The 24084-nt window shown below is 42.7% G+C and overlaps 1 protein-coding gene across 2 annotated transcripts in view; it reads left to right on the top strand.

Moving 5' to 3' along the window:
* PREX1 (phosphatidylinositol-3,4,5-trisphosphate dependent Rac exchange factor 1) overlaps window positions 1–24084 on the top strand; it is a 259443-nt gene that overhangs the window by 162386 nt on the left and 72973 nt on the right. For both annotated transcript variants that reach the window (XM_063145951.1, XM_063145959.1), the window contains 5 exons: window positions 2929–3032; window positions 3742–3791; window positions 5518–5593; window positions 15206–15278; window positions 21107–21249. In XM_063145951.1, coding sequence (XP_063002021.1) covers window positions 2929–3032; window positions 3742–3791; window positions 5518–5593; window positions 15206–15278; window positions 21107–21249 — 446 coding nt within the window. The remainder of the gene's footprint in view (window positions 1–2928; window positions 3033–3741; window positions 3792–5517; window positions 5594–15205; window positions 15279–21106; window positions 21250–24084) is intronic.

Below are 24084 nucleotides of genomic sequence, written 5' to 3'. Positions count from 1 at the left end.
CCGCCCTGCAGGGGAAATGCTTTTGAGAACTTTAGGTGCGCAGAGACATCCTAGACAGTCACTTTTGCACAGAATCCGCTCCTGTGCTTGAAGCATCTCAGTGAAAGAGCATATAGATTAAAGACATAGTTAAAATTTATCTCCATCTGCAATGTCTTTATGTTTTAATCTCCCCTTGGAGACCAAGCCTATCGCTAAAGTATAACGTACAATCCTATACGTCTTTAGGCAAACCCTAAAAACCCTGCCCCTCGCAGAAGAGGCTTGTGGGGTGTGTTTCAATGCGTGCAGAGTGCCTTGAAGCAGTAGTTCCTGAAGCAGCAGTTCTCCCTTCACTACTGAAGTACTGACTAAGGGGCAGCTGAGAGAGTGTAAATGGTGCAAACACTTGTATCTGCATATGAATAGTGTGTGTGTGTGTGTGTGTGCTTAGTCAGGCCCATTGGGGTTACATGCCTGCAGTGGGGATGGCCTTCCCCATGCTAGCCCCACCCACTCCAGGCCTGTGTGTGTGTGTCCCCCCACTCCCCACTCCTGTGCTTGCCTGGAGCCAGTGTGGGCCCCAGGCTGAAAAGCTCTCTTCAACTCTGGCCTGAATGGACCCTGACTATGTTATCATGCCTAAGAATTATGCGATTTGTCCCAAAGTCATCCTTGAGGCACATATTTTGACACTTGAGATCTCTCAGAACCACTTCATACATGGCCTTGCTCTGGATCCCTTCAGACATTACATTTTTAGTGAACAGACGTGATGTGCAGGTACATTCCCTCAGCAGACGTAATTGGTTTCAGCTCCCCATGGAGCACCCACTTGGTAAAATCTGGGTTTGCTTTCGAGTAACATATGAAATGGCTCTGGATGTTTAGCCTTCAGAAGAGAAGACTGAGGGGAGACATGATAGCACTCTTCAAATACTTGAAAGGTTGTCACACAGAGGAGGGCCAGGATCTCTTCTTGATCATCTCAGAGTGCAGGACACGGAATAATGGGCTCAAGTTACAGGAAGCCAGATTCTGGCTGGACATCAGGGAAAACCTCCTGACTGTCAGAGCAGTACGACAATGGAACCAGTTACCTAGGGAGGTCATGGGCTCTCCCACACTAGAGACCAAGAGGCAGCTTGACAGCCATCTGTCAGGGATGCTTTAAGGTGGATTCCTGCACTGAGCAGGGGTTGGACTCGATGGCCTTATAGGCCCCTTCCAACTCTCCTATGAGTCTATGTTTTGATTTGTGGAGTGGCCAGATACTGTAAGCTAGAAATCATGGGTTTCCCCCCCCCCTTTGCTGATTTCCATTATTATTGCAGAAAGCTGAATGGCTCTGAGTCAGTTAAGCTTTGGGAGTTGTTTTCCACCCTTCAGGTGTACATTGCTGGAAAATGCACATCAAAGCAATGAGGCTTTTTCTTCCTCAGGTATTAAACCTTCAGCAGTCTCAATTTCAGTGCAAATGCACTGAAACTCAATTATCAACTGGGAAGTTATTTTATTACCCTTTCCTGATGTCTGCAATGAGCTCTTTGCATTATAAGCTTGGTGGTGGTGGTAGTGCTTTCTCTAACAGTGTTTGGAGGAGGAGGAAGAGGAGGCAGCAGCGTGGGGAAGTAGCTGCTGCTTTCTTCCATTAAAACCTTTTGGAGCACATCCATGCATCTGGCCCAGAAACAGAAGACATTAGTTCATGAGAATCCAATGGGATGGGTTTTCCCGTTGTCTCTGCTAAAATATCCAGTATATGAAGCAATTAAAATCTAGTCCTTATTTTTGGTAATGTAAGGGGAGGGAAAAAAACTGATCACAATTGTGGATGTTGAATACCTGAACATCTGTTACTGAATGAAAAGCCAATTTATTCTGCTCCAGAATATATGTACTGTCGCAGTTCTGAAGCTGTGACCCTTTCCAAGTGACTACAAATAAAAATTGCAGTTTTTTTCATAACAGTGCTATGATGCTGCTCAGGGGATATCCTTGCAGTGGGGCGCTGGGCACCTGGCATGATGGTATTGTTAATCGTCCCCAAAAGCTGCTCCTGTGGGTTTTGTGGGCCTCTCAGGAATCCAATGGGACATGGCCTGCAGACCTGGAGGAGTTAGGCGGAGCAAGACATCTTGCCATTTGAGACAGGAGGCTGCATGCTGCCCCTCTCCTCCATTGCTGACTCTCTCAGAGCAAGAGGTCTGGTGGATAAACTCTCTGGAGACCTGGCCAGTCCCCAAATGCCTCACTCTGAAAAGTCTTCTGGGTCTCTTATCCACAATGCCTCACTCTGAGGAAGGACTGCTTCACAGAGCATTTGGGGCATGGTCAGTTCCTCAGAGAACCTGTCTGCCCAATCTTTCACTCCGACAGATATCCTCCGAGAGTCCTCTGACTGAGATATCACCTGGGTGGCTGCTTTGGGGAGCCCCGCTGGCTCCTTTCCTACTTCAGCATTTGCCCTAGCTGGGGAGTGGGGCTAGCTAGGCAGCAGCAGACCTTCCTGATGTGTGTGTGTGTATGTGATTGTGTGTGATTCGCTGTGCCTCCTGTTTTGCTGCCTGAGGTGGGGGATTCACCCTGCCTCATGGGAGGGATGGCCCCAGGGGGGTGATTGAATCATAGAATCTCAGAACAGTAGAGTTGGAAGGGCCTATACAGCCATCAAGTCCAGCATCCTGCTGAATGCAGAAATCCACCTTAAAGCATCTCTGACAGATGGTTGTCCAGCTGGTGAAAATCAGGTTCTTTGCTCTGTGTGATTGGAAGGGAAAAGCCACCATTGGTTTCAACCCATTGTGTGTGCCCATTCACACATTGTAAAATCATGAGTGCTTCATCTTTGGCCTCATTCAAACCTTAGAAATGGTGGGTGCCTCTGCAGAAAGAGCATTGCGCTGGAGAATGAAAAATAAGCTGCTGACTGTGGTTCTGATACTTCAGTTTCAGATAAGCACCACTTCAAGAATGAGCAGGTGATGTACAGGTTTCGTTACGATGATGGGACTTATAAGCCAAGGAGTGAACTGGAAGACATAATGTCCAAGGTATGTTTTTTTTGCTGGATCTAGAGAAAAAAAGCTCTATGTGATAGATAAGAATTCATTGGATCACTGAGCTATTTATAACCTATTTTGCAGTCTTGGTCAAACTGCTGTTTTGTGCTGTCTTAGAAACCAAGGAAGTCCACTCCCCACACATCTCCTCTTTCTCCCTGAACTCTGGACTCTCTCTTTTATCAGGATGAGGAAGCAGCAAGTTTTATGGCCAGATAAATCTATACATACTGAAGGAAGGTCACATGTTTTAGAGTGGAAGACTAAAAACCTCATTGTTGAGTTTTCAGTGAAAAGGCTGACTTTAAAGTATATATATTCATTCTACTTCAGCACTAATACTTGGAAGTGAATGAAATCTGCATGCAACTATGTTTTACATTTAGGACTGCCATATATAAAGGTCTGCAAACTCTCATTTCATTTATTTGTCTATTAAATATATATCTTATGCTGCTTTTTGACCATAAAATCCCCAAGGCAGCTTACAAATTAAAACAATAATTTATTAAAATATCACAGAAATCTGCACGCATCATAAACTACCGTATCAGTACAGGTACAACAAAACCCATTCAATAAGGTGGTGATAAATGCCTGGAAAAAAATTAGCCAGACTTGCTGCAGCTTCTCTGCATGTGTTTTAGATAATATTATGTCTGTTATGAAATTGCAAGCCCACATTTGTTTCTCTCTGCAGGGTGTGAGACTCTACTGCCGTCTGCACAGTCTTTATACTCCTGTGGTAAAGTAAGTTGATGATCATGGTGCCTTTGTATTTTGTCTGTCTTCCTTCTGGCTTTTACCAGGCTGTCAACTGGAATCTTCTCCCTTTGCTTGTGCTACCTGTAATACAGTAGTGGACTGCTTGAAAGATGCTGAGCAAAATCCAGCGTAAGACCTACTTAGAGTAGACAATTGAAATGAATGGGACAAGTTAGTTGTGATTAACTTAAGAATCATTCATTTCAATAGGACTACTCTAAGTAAGATTTATGTCCTTCTCCGTGAGCCCCTGCCAAAGGAAGTGAGGCAGGTGGCTACTAGGAGGAGGGCTTTCTCTGCCGTGGCACCCCGGCTGTGGAACGAACTCCCCAGAGAGGTTCGCCTGGCGCCTACACTGTATTCCTTCCATCGCCAGCTGAAGACCTTTTTATTTGCTCAGTATTTTAACACCTAATTTAACTTAAATTTAAACTTGCTGTTTTAGTTACGTATTTTAATCTATATCAATTTCTGCTGTGTGGTTTTATCCTGGTTGGGCTTTTTATATTGTATTTTGTATTTGTGTTTTTAGACTGTTGGTTGTTTTATTGTGTTTTTCATGGTTTAAATTTTTGTGAACTGCCCAGAGAGCTTTGGCTATTGGGCAGTATAAAAATGTAATAAATAAATAAATAAATTAATAATGTTGGATTTTAACCACTGGTACAAGACTTGAAGATTGAGCCTGCTACTTTGCTTGACGACCAGCACTGCATTAGTTATGGATGCACAAAGCTACTGCTGCTTATGGGTGTATGAAGCTAGGAGTCCCAGTTTCTCCAATTGACCTCTTATTCCCCCAATTTGCGTAGCAGATGCAGTGGTGTGAGTGACAAATTAATTGTTGTGAACCAGTCAGAGAGCTTTGGCTATTGGGCAGTGTGGAAATGTAATTAATTAAGTAAGTAAGTAATCATTGTCATACTAATAGCACCTGGAGCACAGAGACATTTCGTGAACTATAATTCTGCTTAATTGAAAACATTGCTACCCCGTGGGGGTGGGGTAGCAGAACTCCCAAGAAGAAGAGTGTTGCTGGAGTGTGTGTGTGTTCACACACATCCCTGCTTCATTCATCCATTCCATTAGGCAAGTGATTAATACGTAAAGGAAATAATGATAATCAATTCAGTTGCGAGAATGTTACTGACATTGGGGCATACCATTAGAAGCTTCTTTTGCAGCATTGGCAGCATTAGTGATCAACAAGCAAGAACAGCCATTGCTCTCCCCATCCTAAAATGATGGGTAGAAATTAGGGTCAGGAGTGATTACAAATAATCCAGATAAGTGCTTCACCCCAGGGAGATTTATGCCTACATTCTTGATTAACTCATAATAAAGATACAGCATGCATACAAATATTGTTTCAAAGTAGTTCATAATAAAATTGGAAGTAAGAGGTATAAGGGTGATAGAAATTAAGGTCAGAATGAAGTAGGTACATCCCAGTCGGATCTATAGGCCAAGCTCTGCTGTGCCTGCAATGTCCACTGGGATTACCTATGAAATGCAATGATGACATTATGGAACAACGCTATAAATTGCATAGAGATCATTGAGAAATTGTTTTCTTTCTATAATTGCAATTGAGAAATGGTTTTCTTTCTATAATTACTTTCCCTGGTTAAGATGTGGCATTGCTCATTGTACTAATTTTTCTGCCCAGTGATATTATTTAATGATCTTTTAACTTTCTTTTCTGATTCAGAGACCGAGATTACCACTTGAAGACCTACAAGTCAGTGATTCCAGGAAGTAAACTGGTGGATTGGCTGATTGCTCAGGTAATGAGAGCGTACAGATATTGATGTTTCTTTTCTTTGTAGCCGGTCTCTGCATTTTCATCTTTCACTGTATTATTATGTCACACCATTCTGCACCAAGTAAAAACATTTGCTTAAGCAGACAGAATTATGGTGAGCCTGGGGAGATATTACGCTAACTGGCCTTTGACCATAGTTAAGGAATTCAGGAGTGGGATGCAAGGTCACACACCATAACTCTTCTCCTATTACACACACATTCCCTCTGCCACCACCACTGCCCTTAGCCATCATCATTATATGTATAGTAATATTGACTGAACGTGTTAAACATTTTTAAACTACTGAAAATGCTGGTTATGTTGGCAAAAAAAAGATTTAAATTCCCAATTTTTAAATAAATTGAGCCCTGTTCCTTCTGTTTGCAATTTGGAGAACAGTTCCTTCTGTTTGTAATTTGGGCTCAAACAGCCACAGCTATCATTTACTAATGGAAGAGCCTGGTTTTCATTTCTACCCCAATATCTAAAGATACAGGTGAACAATCATGTGAGAATCACATTCTGCATAATATTTTAGCCATATTATTTTCATGGATTTGTCAACGGCTAAATGTTCTTTGGTCCTGAATGATGATGGCTAAGTTGCTTCCAGTTGATGTTCACACATGTGAGCTCTCCATTTTCTGCCCTGCTTCCTGTTGTATATCCTAGACTACTGGAAAGAAGTTAGATTGGGATCTACTGGTGGATCTCTGGGTGATTTGTATAGATCAGCAAGGCCTCTTGCCTCTAGTTTGTCAATGGAAACAACAAAGTGACTCTGCCGCTTCTCAAATTATACTACTGAAATGAAGAAAGCTGTCGTGGAGTAGGCAGTGGGGGAGGTGACCCAGGGCCAAAATAGACATTACTTTAAATCCATATCTAGCAGCTGCATCTTTTTTGTCATTTTAGCTCTAAGAGTAGCTGTAGGGGGCCTGATCCAGATCAGGATCGCAGCATGGTAGGGTAGGGGAGCTTTTAAGATCCAAATTGGGGGTCCTATGCCTACTCTAGAAAAACAGTGTATGTGTGTGGCGGGGGAGACATAGCTGCTAGTTTTGGATTTAAACTTATATCTGTTTTCACCCCAAGTATGGATTTGTGTGTGGAGGGAGCGTTCACTTCTGATACTGAAAACATTCCTGGGCTCAGGATGCTTTAATTCTAAGTGTGTGTGTTCTGCATCTCGCTTTGGTTGGTGGATCATGGCGTTCTAGTAAAAAATAAAAGTAGATCCTACAACTCTGCCCACCTCTGTCATTGACATAATTAGTTCAGGGTAGGTAGGGAACAGGATAATTGTTTGATTGACAGAGAAATTGAACACTGATAATACTGATGCTGTAGTGCTGACATGAACAGTAAGGTAAGAACGCCATATGCATAACCAAAGACACTTCTAGTGTTATCTCCTGTTGAGTGGCCTCAAGCCAATTTTTGAGAATATAATAAGAATCATAGAATCAAAGAGTAGTAGAGTTGGAAGGGTCCTATAAGGCCATCAAGTCCATCCCCTGCTCAATGCAGGAATCCACCTTAAAGCATCCCTGACAGATGGCTATCCAGCTGCCTCTTGTGTGGGAGAGCCCATGACCTCCCTAGGTTATTGGTTCCGTTATAGTACTGCTCTAACAGTCAGGAAGTTTTTCCTGGTGTCCAGCTGGAATCTGGCTTCCTGTAACTTGAGCCCATTATTCCGTGTCCTGCACTCTAAGATGATCGAGAAGAGATCCTAGCCCTCCTCTGTGTGACAACCTTTCAAGTACTTGAAGAATGCTATCATGTCTCCCCTCAGTCTTCTCTTCTCCAAGCTAAACATGCCCAGAGAACTAGCAGTTTTCAAGCTCACCTAAATTCTCCCCCCCCCAAAAAAAATCACTTCAAAGCTTGTTATGCTCGATCCTGTTTTCATTTTGACCTATTTTTTGGCTTGTTCAAGCAGGAAGAGTGTGCGTTTCTGTGCGTATTCTTCAAAAATGCATATATTTCTTTAAAAATATGCACACTCCAAACTGCATTTTTTTAAAAAAAGAAATGCATTTTTTGAATGCAATTGCAAGCAAGTTCAGGAATTATGAATGTTTCTCCAAAAAAAAAATCACTGCTGCTCATGTTCAGGATTGTGAACAGAAATTAAATTCTCAACTATCCCTAGAGGGAAATGAAATTTGTCTTGGGCCGGATCTACACTATTGCTTTAAAGCGCTTTATAACAGTTTTATAGCACTTTAAAGCAGTAGTGTAGATCCGGCCTTGGTTATAAAGCAACTGAAGGGAGACTCAGATTACCCAGGCTCTCTGTAATGCAGCCTTCCCCAGCCTGGTTCCCTCCAGATGTCTGAAAGATGGCAGCTGAGTCCAACACATTTGGAAGGTTCTAGCTTGGGGAAGGCTGCTCTAACGTATGAATCAGATCTAATGCAAAAGTACGTATGAGAATATGAGTAATCTAAGGCCAGATCTACACCAAGCAGGATATAATTTGTTTTATGCTTTGATTCGTATTTGATGGTTTTAACTTTTGTGAACCACCCAGAGAGCTTCGGCTATTGGGCGGTATAGAAATGAAATGAATAAATAAGAAAGTGGTATGAAAGTGATATATAAGAGGCAGGAGCTACACCAAGCTGGATATAGCATTATGAAAGCAGTATATGGCATGTGTCATGGGTCCCAACAGTTGTCAGTGCACTTCAATACCGCTATAAAGCAGTAGTGTGGCTCCTGCCTCTTATATACTGCTTTCATACTGCTTTCACAGTGCTATATCCTGCTCAGTGTAGATCTGGCCTAAGTATAATGTACATTTCCCTCTCCAAAGAGTTCCTTTCTTTGTGCTTTACTCTGCTATATGATAAATGAGTGTCCAGGGTTTATTAATTTAATGCAATTGTTTTGAGGAACAAGGCCTAAAGCCCTCTATGTATCAGATATAGGCTGAGTTACAAAATGTTTTGAGCAATGGTGTAACTAGAGTGGGCCGATAAAGGTAATTTCTGTAGGCATAACTTAGTTGGGGGCACAGAATGGGCAACAGAAATCATGTAATATATTGTCAGTCATTAAAATAAGTTTAAGTTGTGTAATATTCTCTTTGCAGAGGCTTACTGAGGGCAGCTCACCCATTAGAGTAGCATAGTTGCAGTTCACACTGGCCCTCTCCATTCTAACACAGACAAGCACATTCAGCTATTGAGTACTACTGGCAAGGGAGGAGAAAATTAGAGATGTTTGACATTGCAGAGTAGCAGCCAGTAGCAGTGCACCTCTTTCTGAGCAGGAGTAATCTATCTGAGTAGCAGGAATATGCCATTTCAGCAGTTGGATCTTTAAAGGTCCACACCCTTTAAAGACTTATGATACTTATCTGGAAATCTTGCAAGGTGTCATGCGAACGCAGAAATAATTTCCACTTATTACTGATGGCTGCAGCGGAGTTTGATCTTAATTACGCATGGCTTGACATAGTGGATCTGGTTGTGTAGGACAGCATTAATGATACTGTGCAGGTGGAGGAATGGAAGGGCGGGACAATGTCCGAAAGGTGCACTTCCAATCATTTCCAAAGATGCTAAAGAGCAAAATGTTCAGCAGTCCCAAGAGAAGCTCTTGTCCCTATGCTGTGGTTAGAAATGTACGTGGACGTGCTACATGTGTAGCAATAAATCCTGTAACTTCTTGGAGCAGGAAACATCACTTTCTAGGGATTTCCTGTTGCGCACTCTGGATGCTTTGGGGCTCCCACTAGGCCTGTAGAGTAATCTTTCCCCATAAATATACACATCCTACTCCTGTTGGAGCTAAAAGATGGATGTTCCAGGCTTCGCCTTTTCATTTTCGTGTGGCTAAATTCTAAAAACATGCCTAATTAGGAAATGTGCAAACTGCAACTCTAGAACAAGCTCCCAAGCCTTGACATTACCCTGGCATTGCATGGACCTGTTTTTGATTTAACAGACAGATGCGTTAATAAAGATGCTTATGACTGAGGTGCCAGTCCTGTATCTTAAGTCAGCCTTTCCCAACCTGGCATCATCCAGGTGTGTTGGACTGTAATTCCCATAATTCCCAGCCATCTTGCCTATTTGGTCATGTCAGATGGGATTTAAGGGAGTTGCACTCTAACACATCTGGAGGTGGCCAGGTTAGGAAAGCCTATCCTAACTATTGGAGAGAAAATAAAATTCCATCAGCAATTGAATAGAAAATAAGCTGCATTATTATAGCCAAATTAAGGAATTATGGAAGAGCTAAAGAAAGAAGACAAATCATAAATAGTTTGGAAGGCACATTTTATTGATTATTGAAGTTAGAACAATCAAACCTCTGACAATATTTTATTAGTTTTGTAGATAGCTATGAGACTCACTGCTATAGGACACACAGTATATTCACCTTTCCCCAACCTGTTGCCCTCTAGAAGTTTTGGAGTTTAATGCCCATCAGCCCCAGCCACCATAGCCAATAAACAGGAATGCTGGGAGTTGTAGTTTAGAACATAAGAACAAAAAAAGAGACATGCTGGATCAGACCAAGGGTCCATCTAGTTCAGCACTTTGTTCACACAGTGTCCAACCACCTGTTGACCAGGAACCCACAGGCAGGACAGGGTGCAACCCATGTTCCCCAGCAACTGGTGTATATAAGCTTATTGCCTTGGATAGTGGACATAGCACATAGCCATCAAGAGTAGTAGTCATTGATTGCCTTCTCCTCCAGAAATTTATCCCCCCTTTTAAAGCCATCTAAATTAGTGGCCATCATTACATCTTGTGGTAGTGAATTCCTTAGTTTAACTATGCGCTGTGTGAAGACGACTAAAACTTTTGGAGGGGAGCACGTTGGGAAATACATACTGTTAGTACATACTGCTATTTTATATCAGGTTTGGCAACCTTTTCAGGCCCATGGGTTCATTTGGCAATCAGAAATTGTCCTGGGTACTACCACAAAATGCCTGCCATAGCAGGCATGGCTTTCCAGACAGAGGTATCCGAAGTCACTTTTTCTTTCCTCTGCTTCTTTTTCTTGTTGGCCAAGTGCACTACAGAGGAAAGCATCAGCCTGTAGGTCCCTACCATGTTCACTTCCTAAGACTGTCTCTGGGCCCCTTGTGTGGTTCAGAACCATTAATGGGAAATGAAAATGGCAGCTACTGGAGGCCCTCACTTTGCTTTGAAGCAATCCCAGCTGCTGGTAAGAAAATGTGTTAATTAAAAAAAAAGAATGTTTAGGGCACCTCAGTGGGTACACAAAGAAAGGTGTCCAATAGGGCACACTGGTGCCAATGGGCACCGTGTTGCCTACTCCTACTATACGTATATGTACTGTCCCTCCAGACATCTTGAACATATGAAGCTGTCTTAAACTTGAGTCAGACCAGTGGTCCACATAGCCAAGTTCATCCATTCTGTCTGGCACTAGCTGATCAATTGGTCAGTGTCTTTCCCATCACTTGCTGCCTGATCCTTATTTTTTAACCTGGAGATCCTGAGGATTCAACATGGGACCTTCTGCATGCAAATCAGGTGCTCTACCACTAAGCTACGGCCCCATCCCTTTTCTGTTTTCAAATACATTTCTGTTCTAATTTAGTGTGATTTTTTTTTATGATCCAACATACATTTCTGAATCCTTACTTTGAAAAACTAATTCAATGTTCCTTGCCTTGCATAATATGGGCATAAGAGCCCTCTTGGATCAGACTAATAGTCCATTTAGTTCAATATCCCAACTAGATGCCTTGGGGAAGCTTACAAGCAGGCATGAAAGGAATAGACTTCTGCTGCTGTTTCTCCCAGCAGTCAGTTGGTATTCAGAAGCATGTTGCATCTGAAAATGGCAGATCTTTTATCAGAATTTAAAATAAAAAATAAAAAATATTTTTTATTGAGAGTAAATGTTTAGAGTCAAATATAATTGCACCCTTGCCATGTAGTTTGCTACTCCTGTATTGATGTTCCAGCCACTGGCCTGGTCTGGCTTCCAATTATGCTCAGATGTCGGCTATGCAGAAGAGTTCTGGATTCCAAAGTGATCTTCCTTTCGTGCTATTATTGCAATTTCCTTTCCATTTAGAAAGGTTTTGTGTTATAACTGAAAGTATGCAAAGAGGATCTGAGAAGTTATATTTTTAGTCACCTCTTTGACCTAAAAACTGCTGTTTTGCAAGGGATAATGTCTGAAGCCAAGCTGCATTATCAGGACTACTAGCCAAGTTCATTTTGGGGAAGTGATCTGATCTAAGATTTATATGTGCAGTTGCTTGTAAGCAAATTGAAATTCCCAAAGGCTAGCTTAAGAATGGTGTCAAAAACCATTTCCTGTTCAATTTAAACACAGTGTGGGGGTAAAATTAGTTTGTGGTATGAACTCACCATTTCTCCTAATAAAATACCTCATAGTGAAGGCTGAGAGTTGCCATGTGGCAGGATGTTGGAATGGAAGAGAGGCATGTTAAGGCTAGGAATTATATTATGGCCAAAAAGTTTCATTGAATGTTTATTAATACTCTCTGATTTGTCTGTATTCAGGGGGGATTGTGAAATAGTTTTGTTTGACATTTGCAGCTTTTGTGCTGTTTACCCACTAGGAACTAGGAACTGTTTCTGCTGTTACAGATATTGGGCCCATTCAGAAGACACCTTTAACCATGTTGGTTAAGTCAGAAAGCCAGGCCGTGTTCAGAAGACCCCTTAAATAATGGCTTTAACCATGGTGAATAAGGCTTTTTGCTTTATTCACTGTAGTTAAAGCCATGGTTTCAGGTGTCTTCTGAACACGGCCTGTCTTTCTGGCTTAACCACCATGGCTTTAACCATGGTGTTCATGGTTCATGGTGTGGTTTAAGGTGTTCAGAAGACACCTTAAACCACAGCTTTAACCATGATGAACAAGGCTTTTTGCTTTATTCACCATGGTTAAAGCTGTAGTTTAAGGTGTCTTCTGAATGGGGCCACTGTGTTGTTTGTCATAATTAAAAGTAGTATTGAACTACACTTATTGCATAAATAACGTTGCAGTTAAATGGCAGGTCTTGTATACACAGCAGCTTTCAAATGAGGTATCACATGTACCAAAGTCTCCATGTGCTTGTTTCATCTATTAGTTCCAACAGCTGCTACAGGCACCCATCCCTGGAAAGGAGAGTTGCTGCTGTCCCCTCACCTTCTAAGCAATACTTTGCTTTTAATGAAAAAGGAAATTGATGCTACCAATCTGTTGTGTTTCTTTTTCTTTTTTTACTCTGGCCCAGCTGCTTCCGCCTTCTCTCAGTTGCAGGGGAAAGCAGCTACTTCAAAGGCAAGGGGGAAGCAGAAACAGATCCAAAGCTTAATTTCCTTGCTGAGATCGTGGGACAACAAGAGTGCTGGAAAGGCATTCTCCACCTGTAGGATCCTACAGCAGCTGTCAGTGCCAATAGCTATAACAGGCAATTGGAGACTTTGGGGGCACACAGTAGTCTCATCTAGCGGCTACCATGTAAACTGAACTTAACAGTAAAAGGAATGTTTTCTACATGAGGAATGTTTATTGCTACACTACATAATCAACCTGTTTAGATTTGCTGGTGTGTAGTTGCTAAACCTTGTGAACCCAGTGGCCTGTTGCATGTTCCTGGCCAGAATGAACCCTGATCACTTGTAGTTAGACACTTTTGAAGGCCTGCCTAATCGTAGAACTGGAAAGGGTCATTTTAAGCAGGCCTATCCAGTGAAATTTTAGAATGTTTTTCAGATGTTTTAAGGATGTTTTAAAGATGTTTTAATCATGTATGGTATGTTTTTTATCAGTTTTTAATGTGTATTTTATATCATGTTTTTATACTGTTTGTTTTTTACTTTGAATGGTTTTAGTTTTTGTGAACCGCCCAGGGAGCTTCAGCTATTGGGTGGTATAAAAATGCAATAAATATATAAAATAAAAAATAAAAATAAACACTGATTAGTTCAACTGCTTGCTTAACCAGCAGAGTCATCCATCTACCAACTCCACCCTTTTAAGGGTCAAACTACACACGTTAAGATGCAGCTGATCCCTGTCTTTGTTTTTTCTCTAGAGACAGTGCACACAACCGTGATCCAGACCAGATCCACTCTGCACCAGGAGGGGAGGTTTAAATCTTTCCCCCTCTCAACCACTTCATTCTTGAAATTATTACAACCTCTGCAAGAAATATTAAAAGAAGAAAACAATAGCTTCCATTGGCATCAGTGGAGGGTTTTCTCTCTCTTTTTAACCCATCTACAGGATGTGTGTATAATTTTAGGAACCAAGTAGCTGAAGGAGAAAGGTTTAAATGTCCCCTCCCTGCATGCAGTGGCCATGATGCAGATTGTGACTATGCGCACTTACTCCTATGTAAAAACTTACCCCTTTGTAAAAGCAAAAAGAAGGATCAGCTGTGTGGTTTGATTAATGTAATGTGTAGTTTGACTCCCTGATAATAGGAAGAGAGTCTGCAAGGTGGATCATCCCAGATGACTCAAGTAAATGAGCCAGCCCACCCATTAGAGAGAGAAGTAAACTCTCTCTCCAAGTCACAGTCCAGTTTGACTTGGGAAAGGTTCCTTTCTCTGTCTAAATAAGGCAATCAGTCAGATCGTAAACCTAAGCAAAATATATGTATGGATGCATCAAATCTCTGCTCCATTAGTGTATGTTGTTAAGATGAAGGTGCACTAGATTTACAGACTACCCCTATGGTTCGCCTAGGTATGACACAGTCCGTGATACCCTTGAGGAAGGCAGCAGGAGCATCTCCAAGTTCCAAAGGGGGAGAAGGAAAAAAGCCCTCCCTGACCCCAGTGGAACCTCTCTTATGCTGGGAAGAAGGAGTTGCATTGGTGGTGTTAAAAGTGCCCAAATCACATGGGAGAGAGGCATGATCTGATTCATACATTAGAGCACCCTTCCCCAATCTAGTGCGCCTATGTGGTTCTGTTTCAAGTGGCCACCCACACAAATTGGTTGTGCAGATAAATTGGGCCTCAGGCACGAAAACATATTTTTCTTGGCTTTTGAAAATTCAGCCGAAACATATATATTGCATCATTCTTGGAAATGTTGTGCACGAGCCTTCAAATAATGTAACTAGAGGGTGTTTTTATTTCTAAAACTGATTTTTTCTTCTTTTTTTGAGGGGGAATAATTAGTATAACATATAAATTTCTAAATTTCTGACCTTCGGGAAGTCTGAATAAGGAGTCTTCACCCCCATTCCTACATGGCTTTGGCTGCCACTTGGCCTAAGGAGATGTTTTATTGTCTGTGACCAAGGGGCAGTGAATGCATACTGTTGAAATGACCAGTGAAAGAAGGTCGTGTGCTGCATTTGTACCATTAAAACAGCTGCTTTCCGGAACTCTGATCTTTGTCCTTCCAATTCCTGTGGGAGTCAAGAGGTACTATATATATACGAATGAATGGGATTTAAGCAAAGGGAGTCCTATTTTAATGGCTTAACTATTGTTTCTTTGCAAAGAGCGCCATGCTAATTTGAGAGCCCGGCCTGGTCACAGGCCAGAGGGGAAGTTGTGTGAATTAGGAAGTGGTCTGAGGTGTAACATTTGTCCTCTCTTGTTACCAGGGAGACTGCCAGACGAGGGAGGAAGCCGTCGCACTGGGTGTTGGACTCTGCAACAATGGATTCATGCACCATGGTAATTCATCAATATCCCCTTTCCCTAGCCAATTAACAGGGACCTCACATTGTCTCATTAACCAGGAAATGTGGCAAATCCCGCTACTGCATGATGTTGTCACCAATGCAAAGTATGAAGCCAGCCACTTATCTGGGATGCAAGGAGGGCCCCCAACTTTTAACGATTTGACAACATTGCCCTCCGTGTGAAAACGGAAAGGTATACATAGCACTACAAGAGAAGACTATCAATGGCTACTAGTTCTGATGGCTCAGTGCAACCTCCAGTATCAGAGGCAGTAAGCCTGAATACACCAGTTGCTGGGGTACATCGGCGGGTGGGTGCTGTTGCACCCGTGTCCTGCTTGTGGTTCCCTCATGGACAGCTGGTTGGCTACTGTGTGAACAAAGTGCTGGACAAGGTGGACCCTTGGTCTGATCCAGCAGGGCTCTTCTGATGTTCTGATGAAAAGGGAATAGCTGGCTGGGAGATTCTGGGAGTTGCAGTCCAGCACATCTGTAGGATAGCAGGTTGGGGAAGGCTCCATTAGAGTGTATTGAGGGAGGTAGATTGTGTGAAGGTAAGAGAGGTGAGCGAAGAGAGTTAGAATCTGGAAGTGCTGGGTGTCAGAGTAGAAAGGAATTCACCTACGAATCTGTTTGTCCTTTAGTTTGTTTCAATAATAATCCATTTTTTAAAAAATGACTGTCTCTGCCACTTCTCTAAAGTCTAAGCAAAAGTCTAACCAGTTCCTTTGCCTGTGGTGGGGCATGAGGTTGCAAATGTAAATGAGGAAAATCCTTCCACATAGAAAACAAGCACCTCAGGGAGAAGGCTAGAGTCAGTAGGCCTTACAGACATAGCACTGCAGCTTATGTCTGATTTGAAAACTGCCCTGTAACATGAGTGCTTTCTAGCTAGGAGGGAAGTCCTGCCCTGAAGTGGAAGCCAGTCTCTCTAAATTCAGCCATTTTCCTGCATCCTTCCTTTGTTCATGACGCAACAAACCCAAGCTGTAAGAAGGAGCAGCGATCTCAGAGCCTGACACCTTTGTCAGGCAGCTTTGATTAATGCAATCCATTTTCCTCTTCCCTTTCTTGCTCCCCGCCATGCCAACCCATCTATTGTATTCTAGATGTGAAAACTGAATTTGAGAGCTACAAAAAGCTGTTTCCAGCAAGCCAACCCTTAATCATTGAATCTCCATGTGTGAAAACAAATGTTTGACTCTCTTAAATTGCTCTTTCTGAATCGGCAGGGATGCTTTTTAAGCAAGGCTTTACACGGCTCAGGGTAGATGTGTGCTTTCATAAGAAGTCAAGCATAATGCGATAGCTAGGTTTAGTTTTATTATGTTATCGGGATGATCACTTACATATGCAGGAAGTTATCTTGTACCAGCCTTCCCCAATATCATCATGTACATTATCATGTACAATATCATCATGTAAAATATCATCATGTACATTGATGGTGCTATATAAATAAATAAATAAATAAATAAATAAATAATAATAATAATAATAATAATAATAACCTGGTGCCTTCCAGATGTGTTAGATCACATGCTGGCAGGAGAATGCTGGACGTTGTAGTCCCAACACATCTGGAGGGCACCAGGTTGGGGAAGGGTGTCACATAGCATTGGTTCTCTGGTCCATTTAGTCCATTATCATCTTTGCTGAACAGCAGCAGCTCTCTATGCTTCTCAGGCATAGGCCACTTCCAACTAGAGTACCAACAGAGGCTGGCAGACCCAGCTCCAAGATCAAGGAGATCTACTTGTGTGCCTCTTATATTGGTAAGCTTATCTGGTAGTGGACAGCTGCAGCAGGGAGTTGACATTGAAATTCCCCACAGTGCTCCAAAGTGATGCTATGTTGGTACTATTGTGGGAAATTAAACTGGAACCTGGCCTAGCAGTTATAAAGGGGGACAAGACAGGCATGAGAGGTGGGCCCTGCTGGGATGCTGAGGCTCTGCGGCTGCCTGAAAAAGCTACAGGCTTTTACTGAGGTCTGGATCTTGTGGACTGAACATGGACCCATTGGCTTCCAAAGCATGCACTGTACCAGTGCATGCTTTTGTTCCATAACTGAGAGTCAGTGTGGTGTAGTGGCTAAAGTGTCGGACTGGAAGTCGGGAGATCCGGGTTCTAGTCCCCACTCGGCCATGGAAACCCATGGCCGAGTGGATGACTTTGGGCCATTCACAGACTCTCAGCCCAACCCACCTCATAGGGTTGTTGTTGTGAGGATAAATGGAGAGGAGGAAGATTATGTACACCTTGGAGGAAAAAAGGCAGGATATAAATGCAATAATAATAAATAAAGAAATAATCGATAGTTATTGAAGGCAAGAAGTGCAATCTGCAATAAAACGTTGCAGTATGGATACCAGCCACTCCATTTCTTTCCTTCTCTCCATATCCCATTGCCACCCATTAGGTATGTCAGATAAATCTGCAACAGATTCAAATGAGCGTATTTTTTATGAATCTGACTACAGATTCTGCAGCAGATCATTTTCCCCCCAAGTCACACAGATTCCGTGGACTTGCAGACTTTTTTTTTAAGAATTCAATGCAAATTTAGTTCTACAAAAATACAATGAAAAAAAAAAACACCAACAAAAAAATCTGCATCTTCCCCCATATGCTAAAGCATGAAAATGCAGGGGAGTTGGGGTGGGGGGAAGGTTGCACATTTGTCTTTTTCACTTTTGGGGGAGGTTTGCGCAAATTTGCCTTAGTGCTAATGTGCCTTAGTTAATACAGACTAACACTAATGCACATTGGTAAATACTTACTAGTGCAACAAGTAGAACGAAATCCTTCTACAAAGAATCTGATTGTATCAATGAACGGATGATGGAATGAAAGATGCCTAACAATCCTTGAACCACTGACACAATGGATTTTTTTAAAAAATATCCATACATCTCTACCACCCATCTCCCTCAAAAAATAATAATTACATTTATATCCTGCCTTTTTTCCCTGCAAGGAACCCAAGGCGTCGTACATAATCCTCTTCCTCACCACTTTATCCTCACAACAACAACCCTGTGAGGTGGGTTGGGCTGAGAGTCTGTGACTGGCACAAAGTCACCTAGTGGGTTTCCATGGCCAAGTGGGGACTAGAACCTGGATCTCCCAACTCCCAGTCCAACACTCTAGCCACTTCACCACAGTGGCTATCACTAGTTATTCAGCATTCCAGTCTTCACTGGGCTCTTTTGGATTCCCCCTGCCACCCCCACCCCAAATAAAATATTCTTTGTATTTTTGCAGGCCTTAGGGTTTTCCCCCTGAGCCTGCTGATCCCTCCCCCTTGCAAGTAAAATGGTGCCATTTGGGCTACATGTGCCTCAGCAAGCACATTATTGTCAATGCAAGCAGTGGCACAACAGATGGTGGGCAGGAAGGACTTTAGGGAGGTTTTGGTGAGGACACATCCAGGTGTGCTAAGTAAAGGATAGAAAGTAGAAATCAACTCGAGTGTAGGTGATTAAAGTTGCTCCCGGAGCCATCTGCAGATTTCTATTATGCATGTTCCGCATGTCAGCTATAATAGTAGCAACCTGTGAAGTGGCCCCAGAAGATGAAGGCGGATATTAGGACATGACCTTTGTTTTCAAACTGTTTCATCAAGTCCCAGCCAAATAAATGATTTTAAACCTGCTGAAGGAGAAGAGACACAGCTGAGAAGTTAATTTAGTGCAATGGCCATTCTCTCTCTTTCTATGGAGTTGGCTGGCCTTTGGAAGCCTCACAATGGACCTATGTTTACTCGTTGGATTTTTTCCAAGCAATGGATGAAAAGCAGCCGTTGTGGGGTGCTTTTTTTCAGGTTTTTTTTTTTTTTTTTTGCATTCTCCCTTGGATATTTTGGATTCTATGTCAGCAGTGTAAAACGTAAGTCTCATGCCTGTCTGCAGGGGCAGGCTGTCAGACGTGCTGCAGTGAGAGCAAATTTGTCCTGCTGGGATATGGACAGCAATAGCGGAGGAACTTTATGGAGACGGGAAAGTGGAGAGATGGGATCCAGAGCTGCACAAAAGGCTGTCATGGATCAACAGTGTCTGTTTGTGCATCCCTTACACCTTTATTTTGCAAGCAAAGCAATGTGCAAACTCATGTCAATAGTACAGTGCAGAAAAGAGCAACTGAAATGATAAATATTACAACATTTGGACCTATTTAGCTTAGAGAAAAGGCAAGTGACAGGAACATGATAGTGGTGTACAAAATTATGCATGGTGTGCAGCGTGGGACACTCTTCATAAGTGGGGGCCCGCCTTTATCTGGCTCCCCAGTCATGTGGATCAGAGCTATACTTGCGCTCAAGAATGTGAGTAGAACCCCCTTTCAGACCTTGTCACTCAATCCAGCAAAGTTGGGGGCATTGAAAATGGGACTGGTATGCAGGGGGACATTGGGAGTAGGGCCAGCATATTCAGACCACCCATGCCCCTTACAGGAGCTTTTGTATCTGTTTGGGCTTAAAGCCTGAGCAGGGCTATATGACCACAGTTGTTATGAGAACCTGCTACAGGAAAACAATATCACTGTCAGGACTGGGCCATAGGCAGCAGTCCACGGTGAGCTGGGAGCCAGGAACCATGAGTTGTGGGGCAAAGCCAGTAGTCAGGAGTGAAGAACATGTCAGACCAAAGGACAAACCAAGAAGCCAGACTGAGGAGTAAGCCAGAAGTCAGGATTGAAGGAAAACCAAAGTATACAAGAACACCCCAGAACTCAAGTGGACTATTGGTAAAGCAAGGCTTAACTTCAACAAGAAGTCCTCTGATTCTCTTTCTTGCCCAGGAGGATCAAATGACCAGCCTGGGTGGTTGGATAACTGTAACACTGTGATAGGTGGCCCCACAGGTCAGCCCTTGCCCGGTTTGAGCCCCAGCAGCTTCTTACTCAAATAGACCAAGCCAGTGTGGTGTAGTGGCTAAGATGTTGGACTGCGAGTCGAGAGATCCGGTTCTAGTCCCCACTCAGCCATGGAAGCTCACTGGGTGACTTTGGGCCAGTCACAGCCTCTCAGCTCAACCCACCTCACAGGGTTGTTGTTGTGAGGATAAAATGAAGAGGAGGAGGAGGATTATGTACGCCACTTTGGGTTGCTTAAGGAGGAAAAGAAGGCAGGGTATAAATGCAATAAATAGATAAAAATAGAATAGAACAAGTGTGATTGACTGTCATCCTCTCATGACCACATCACATGCTCTCATGCCAACCTTTTCCAAGAAAGAAATCTAGCAAAGGGAGACTAAATGCAATCAAGTAAAAGGCTTGGGGATGAGGACAAACAGAAAGACTTAAGCAATCTGCTTCTATTATACATGGTGTTTGTTATATTCCTTTCATCTCTAGCTTTTCTCCACTAGGCACAGGGCCAATGATATATTTTCCAGAAAGAAAAATGCTTAATTTGATTAGATAGATTAAAAAGAGAGAGAGAGAGAGAGAGAGAGAAAGAAACACCCTGTACAGGACTTTCCCATAGATGGGACAAAAATGAATTCACATAGAAAGTTCTGCAGTGATTCATAATGAGGTGCAACGTATCACCTTTCAACCCAAAATGATTCCATATGGGTTGAAAAAGAAAATGGACGTAACAAGAAAAACAACCCACCATTCAATGTCGTGCATTTCAAGGGACCTCGCCGGTCCCTTGAAATACAATATATAATTGCCTGCAATTGAAGTTGGTGATTTGTTCACAGTTCATTATTTTGAAATGATGACAGTATTGTTGTTTTAATATCCCTGCCGTGTGTGTGTGTGTGCAAGTACTGACACGTACTGCTTCCCTCTTTCTGGTTTCTAGTACTAGAGAAGAGTGAATTCAAAGATGAGTCTCAGTATTTCCGCTTTCATGCCGATGAGGAGATGGAAGGTACGAGTTCCAAGAGCAAGCCGTTACGAAACGACTTCAAGCTCCTCGAAAACATCTTAGCCAAAAGCTTGCTGGTAAGGAAAAAAAATCCGTATGACTGGTCGTTATGACCGGCGGTGTGTGGTGTGTGCACATGGGGAGGACTAGTAGATTGTGACGACTCTGCCGGGGAAGAAGGGCGTCCCCAAGTGCTTTTCCCTAGAGGTGTGTTGCAAGCACACCTCCCTGCAGTGTCTGCAAGGGCCAGTATCAAGCCAGGTTTGCCCTGGCTACAACTGTGTCCCCAAGAGCAGTGCTGCCTTTCCCCACATAGGAGTAAATGGCAGCCATCCTTTAGATAGGATACGGTTTAAGAGGGGTGTGCCCGATCCATGCATTATCCAACTAATGGAGAATGGGAGAGAGGGACTGTGTGCTGGCAACACTGCTTCATAGAGTGCACAGCCCCTCAGTGTCCCTGCATTCAGTGTGATGTCTGCAAGGGGACACTTACATTTGGGCAGCTGAATGCATAGAGGCATTTATTTATTTATTTATTACATTTTTATACCGCCCAATAGCCGAAGCTCTCTGGGCGGTTCACAAAAATTAAAACCACATTCCATATGGTCGGGACCCCTGTCCAGGTGTTCCGTTGTTCATGCATAGGCTTCCCCTTGCATTGGTAGTGGTATATTGGCTAGAGTGCTGGACTGGGACTTGAGAGATCTGGGTTCTAGTCCCCACTGGACCATGAAGCTCACTGGGTGACTTTGGGCCAGTCGTTAACTTGTTGTGATAATAAAATGGAGAAGAGGAGGACCATGGAAGCCACCTTGGATTCCTTGCAAGAGGAAAGAAAGGCAGGATTTAAATGAAAATGAATAAATAAACATGACTTCAGGTGTAGGGCTAGAAATGCAGTTCTGCCGCTCAACTTCTCAGCCCTGTGTGCAGAGAGCATATTAATATGGCTGTAAGGAACACGTTCAGAATGGAGGCTAAACCGCTTTGTTAACTCCATATGCTGAGAATTAAGCCTGCTTTCTTTGCTAGATTCCCTGTCTTGGTCATGCTAAAGTGTGGGGATTTAGCATGGGTATTTTTCTCTGAAGTTCTCTGTGGGATTTGGCCATCAGTGACATTTATTATTATTTATTATTATTTATTTAGAATATTTATATACCGCTCCCCATTGAAAAATTTCGGCGTGGTTTACAAGGTAAAATGAAAATAAAAACAGAATAAAAACAGTTAAAACAAAATTTAAAAGAAGCAATAACAGTAATCCAAGGCTGCATGTTAGAGAAAGGCTTCTTGGAATAAAGATGTTTTCAGGAGGCGCCGAAAGGAGTACAAGGTTGGCGCCTGCCTGACCTCCAGGGGCAGGGAATTCCACAGGAGGGGCGCCACCATGCTGAAGGCTCTTCCCCTGGTGGATTCCAATCGGAGGATGGATCTATCTTTCCCGTTGAACACAATTTATTCTAAACTCAGGCCATTTGCACTCATGGTGGCTCTAGGTTTTGTGGGGTGCGTGTGTGTGTGGCTTTGGGCAACACACCTCAAGGGACTCCTCTCTCAGAGGAGGACGGGGCTAGTGCACTTCCCCTCCTCACATGTTTAAACAACACGCTCTTTAGAATGCCTGAATACGGCTCATGTGTGCTGATTGTGTCTTAATCATACGTGCACAAAGCCATGACTTTCCCCCCGCACCTATTTTCAACTAGCACCTGTATTTCCAGTCCTGCCCTGGTGTCTTCTGTTCCATTATTGTGATTCGTTCAGCTCTCACTCCATTCTGTCACACTATTTTGTGGATGATTGTAGTTTGTCTTGATTACTGTTTGCGCCCTAAGCAAGTTCATTTCCTGACAGCAGCCCTAAGTCTGTACCACTTTCATCACTGATCACTGGCAAAATGGAAGAGCAGTAAGAAAGTCCATGTCAACAGCAAAGGCAAAAGCATGTTGGGAAAGGATCCAGATGCCCATTAAGGAGGAAGAGTGTTTCTCTGTGGGTGGTTTTCCCTGCTCTTCTGCTGTTACTATATTTTGTCTTAGCGCAGCAGCCATATGGATCAATGCTGTTGTCCCACCTCCCACCCCAAGAAGCCACAATGCAGATTGAAACCAGCAAAATAATTAAATCTAGCTTTTGCTATTCTGAAATTTGATTATTTACTTCTGTATTCAACCTTGTGTTTGAGTATCATAGTCCTTATTGCCGAGTCATTTGATACCAGAAGGTTGCTAAAAGAATAATTCTACTGCCTTTTGTAAGCTGTAAGTTTTTGCTTAAAAAAAAAACCCCGCACATGTTTCTGATTCATTGTGCATAATCCATAGATCACTTCTCTTGCAGGGACTAGCGTGTCTGCCTGAGCCACTACTTTGCATGTGGCTTCAGTTGGTAGAATTCAGGATTCTGTTTTTTTGTATTTTATGCTTTTTATGGTTTTAAATTTTGTATATTTCTTTTTAATGTTCACTGTTTTTAACTTTTGTAAACCACCAAGAGAGCTTCGGCTGTGGGGCGGTATATAAATGTAATAAATACCATATTTCTTCGATTCTAAGACGCCATTGATTGTAAGACGCACACTAATTGCAGTACCACCAACAGAAAAAAAGCTTTGATTCTAAGAAATAATAAACGCACCCGTGATTCTAAGACGCACCCAGTTTTTAGAGATGTTTACATGGGGGGGAAAGTGCGTCTTAGAATCGAAGAAATACGGTAATATAAATGTAATAAATAATAATAGTAAAGAAAGCAGATCTCTCAAGCCTGAAGTCTGCCTAGAGTACCACTGTGACAGGGGCATTCTGGTAAATTAAAACACCTGATACTGCTTAGAGTACCAAACATCTTTTTAAAGTGTGGTGGGGGTGAAGGGCGGACAGGTAGGACAGGTGTCAGCAGTG

Source organism: Elgaria multicarinata, chromosome 1 (genome assembly GCF_023053635.1).
Source record: "Elgaria multicarinata webbii isolate HBS135686 ecotype San Diego chromosome 1, rElgMul1.1.pri, whole genome shotgun sequence".
Lineage (NCBI taxonomy): Eukaryota > Metazoa > Chordata > Lepidosauria > Squamata > Anguidae > Elgaria > Elgaria multicarinata.
This window is presented reverse-complemented; position numbering and strand designations above follow the sequence as displayed.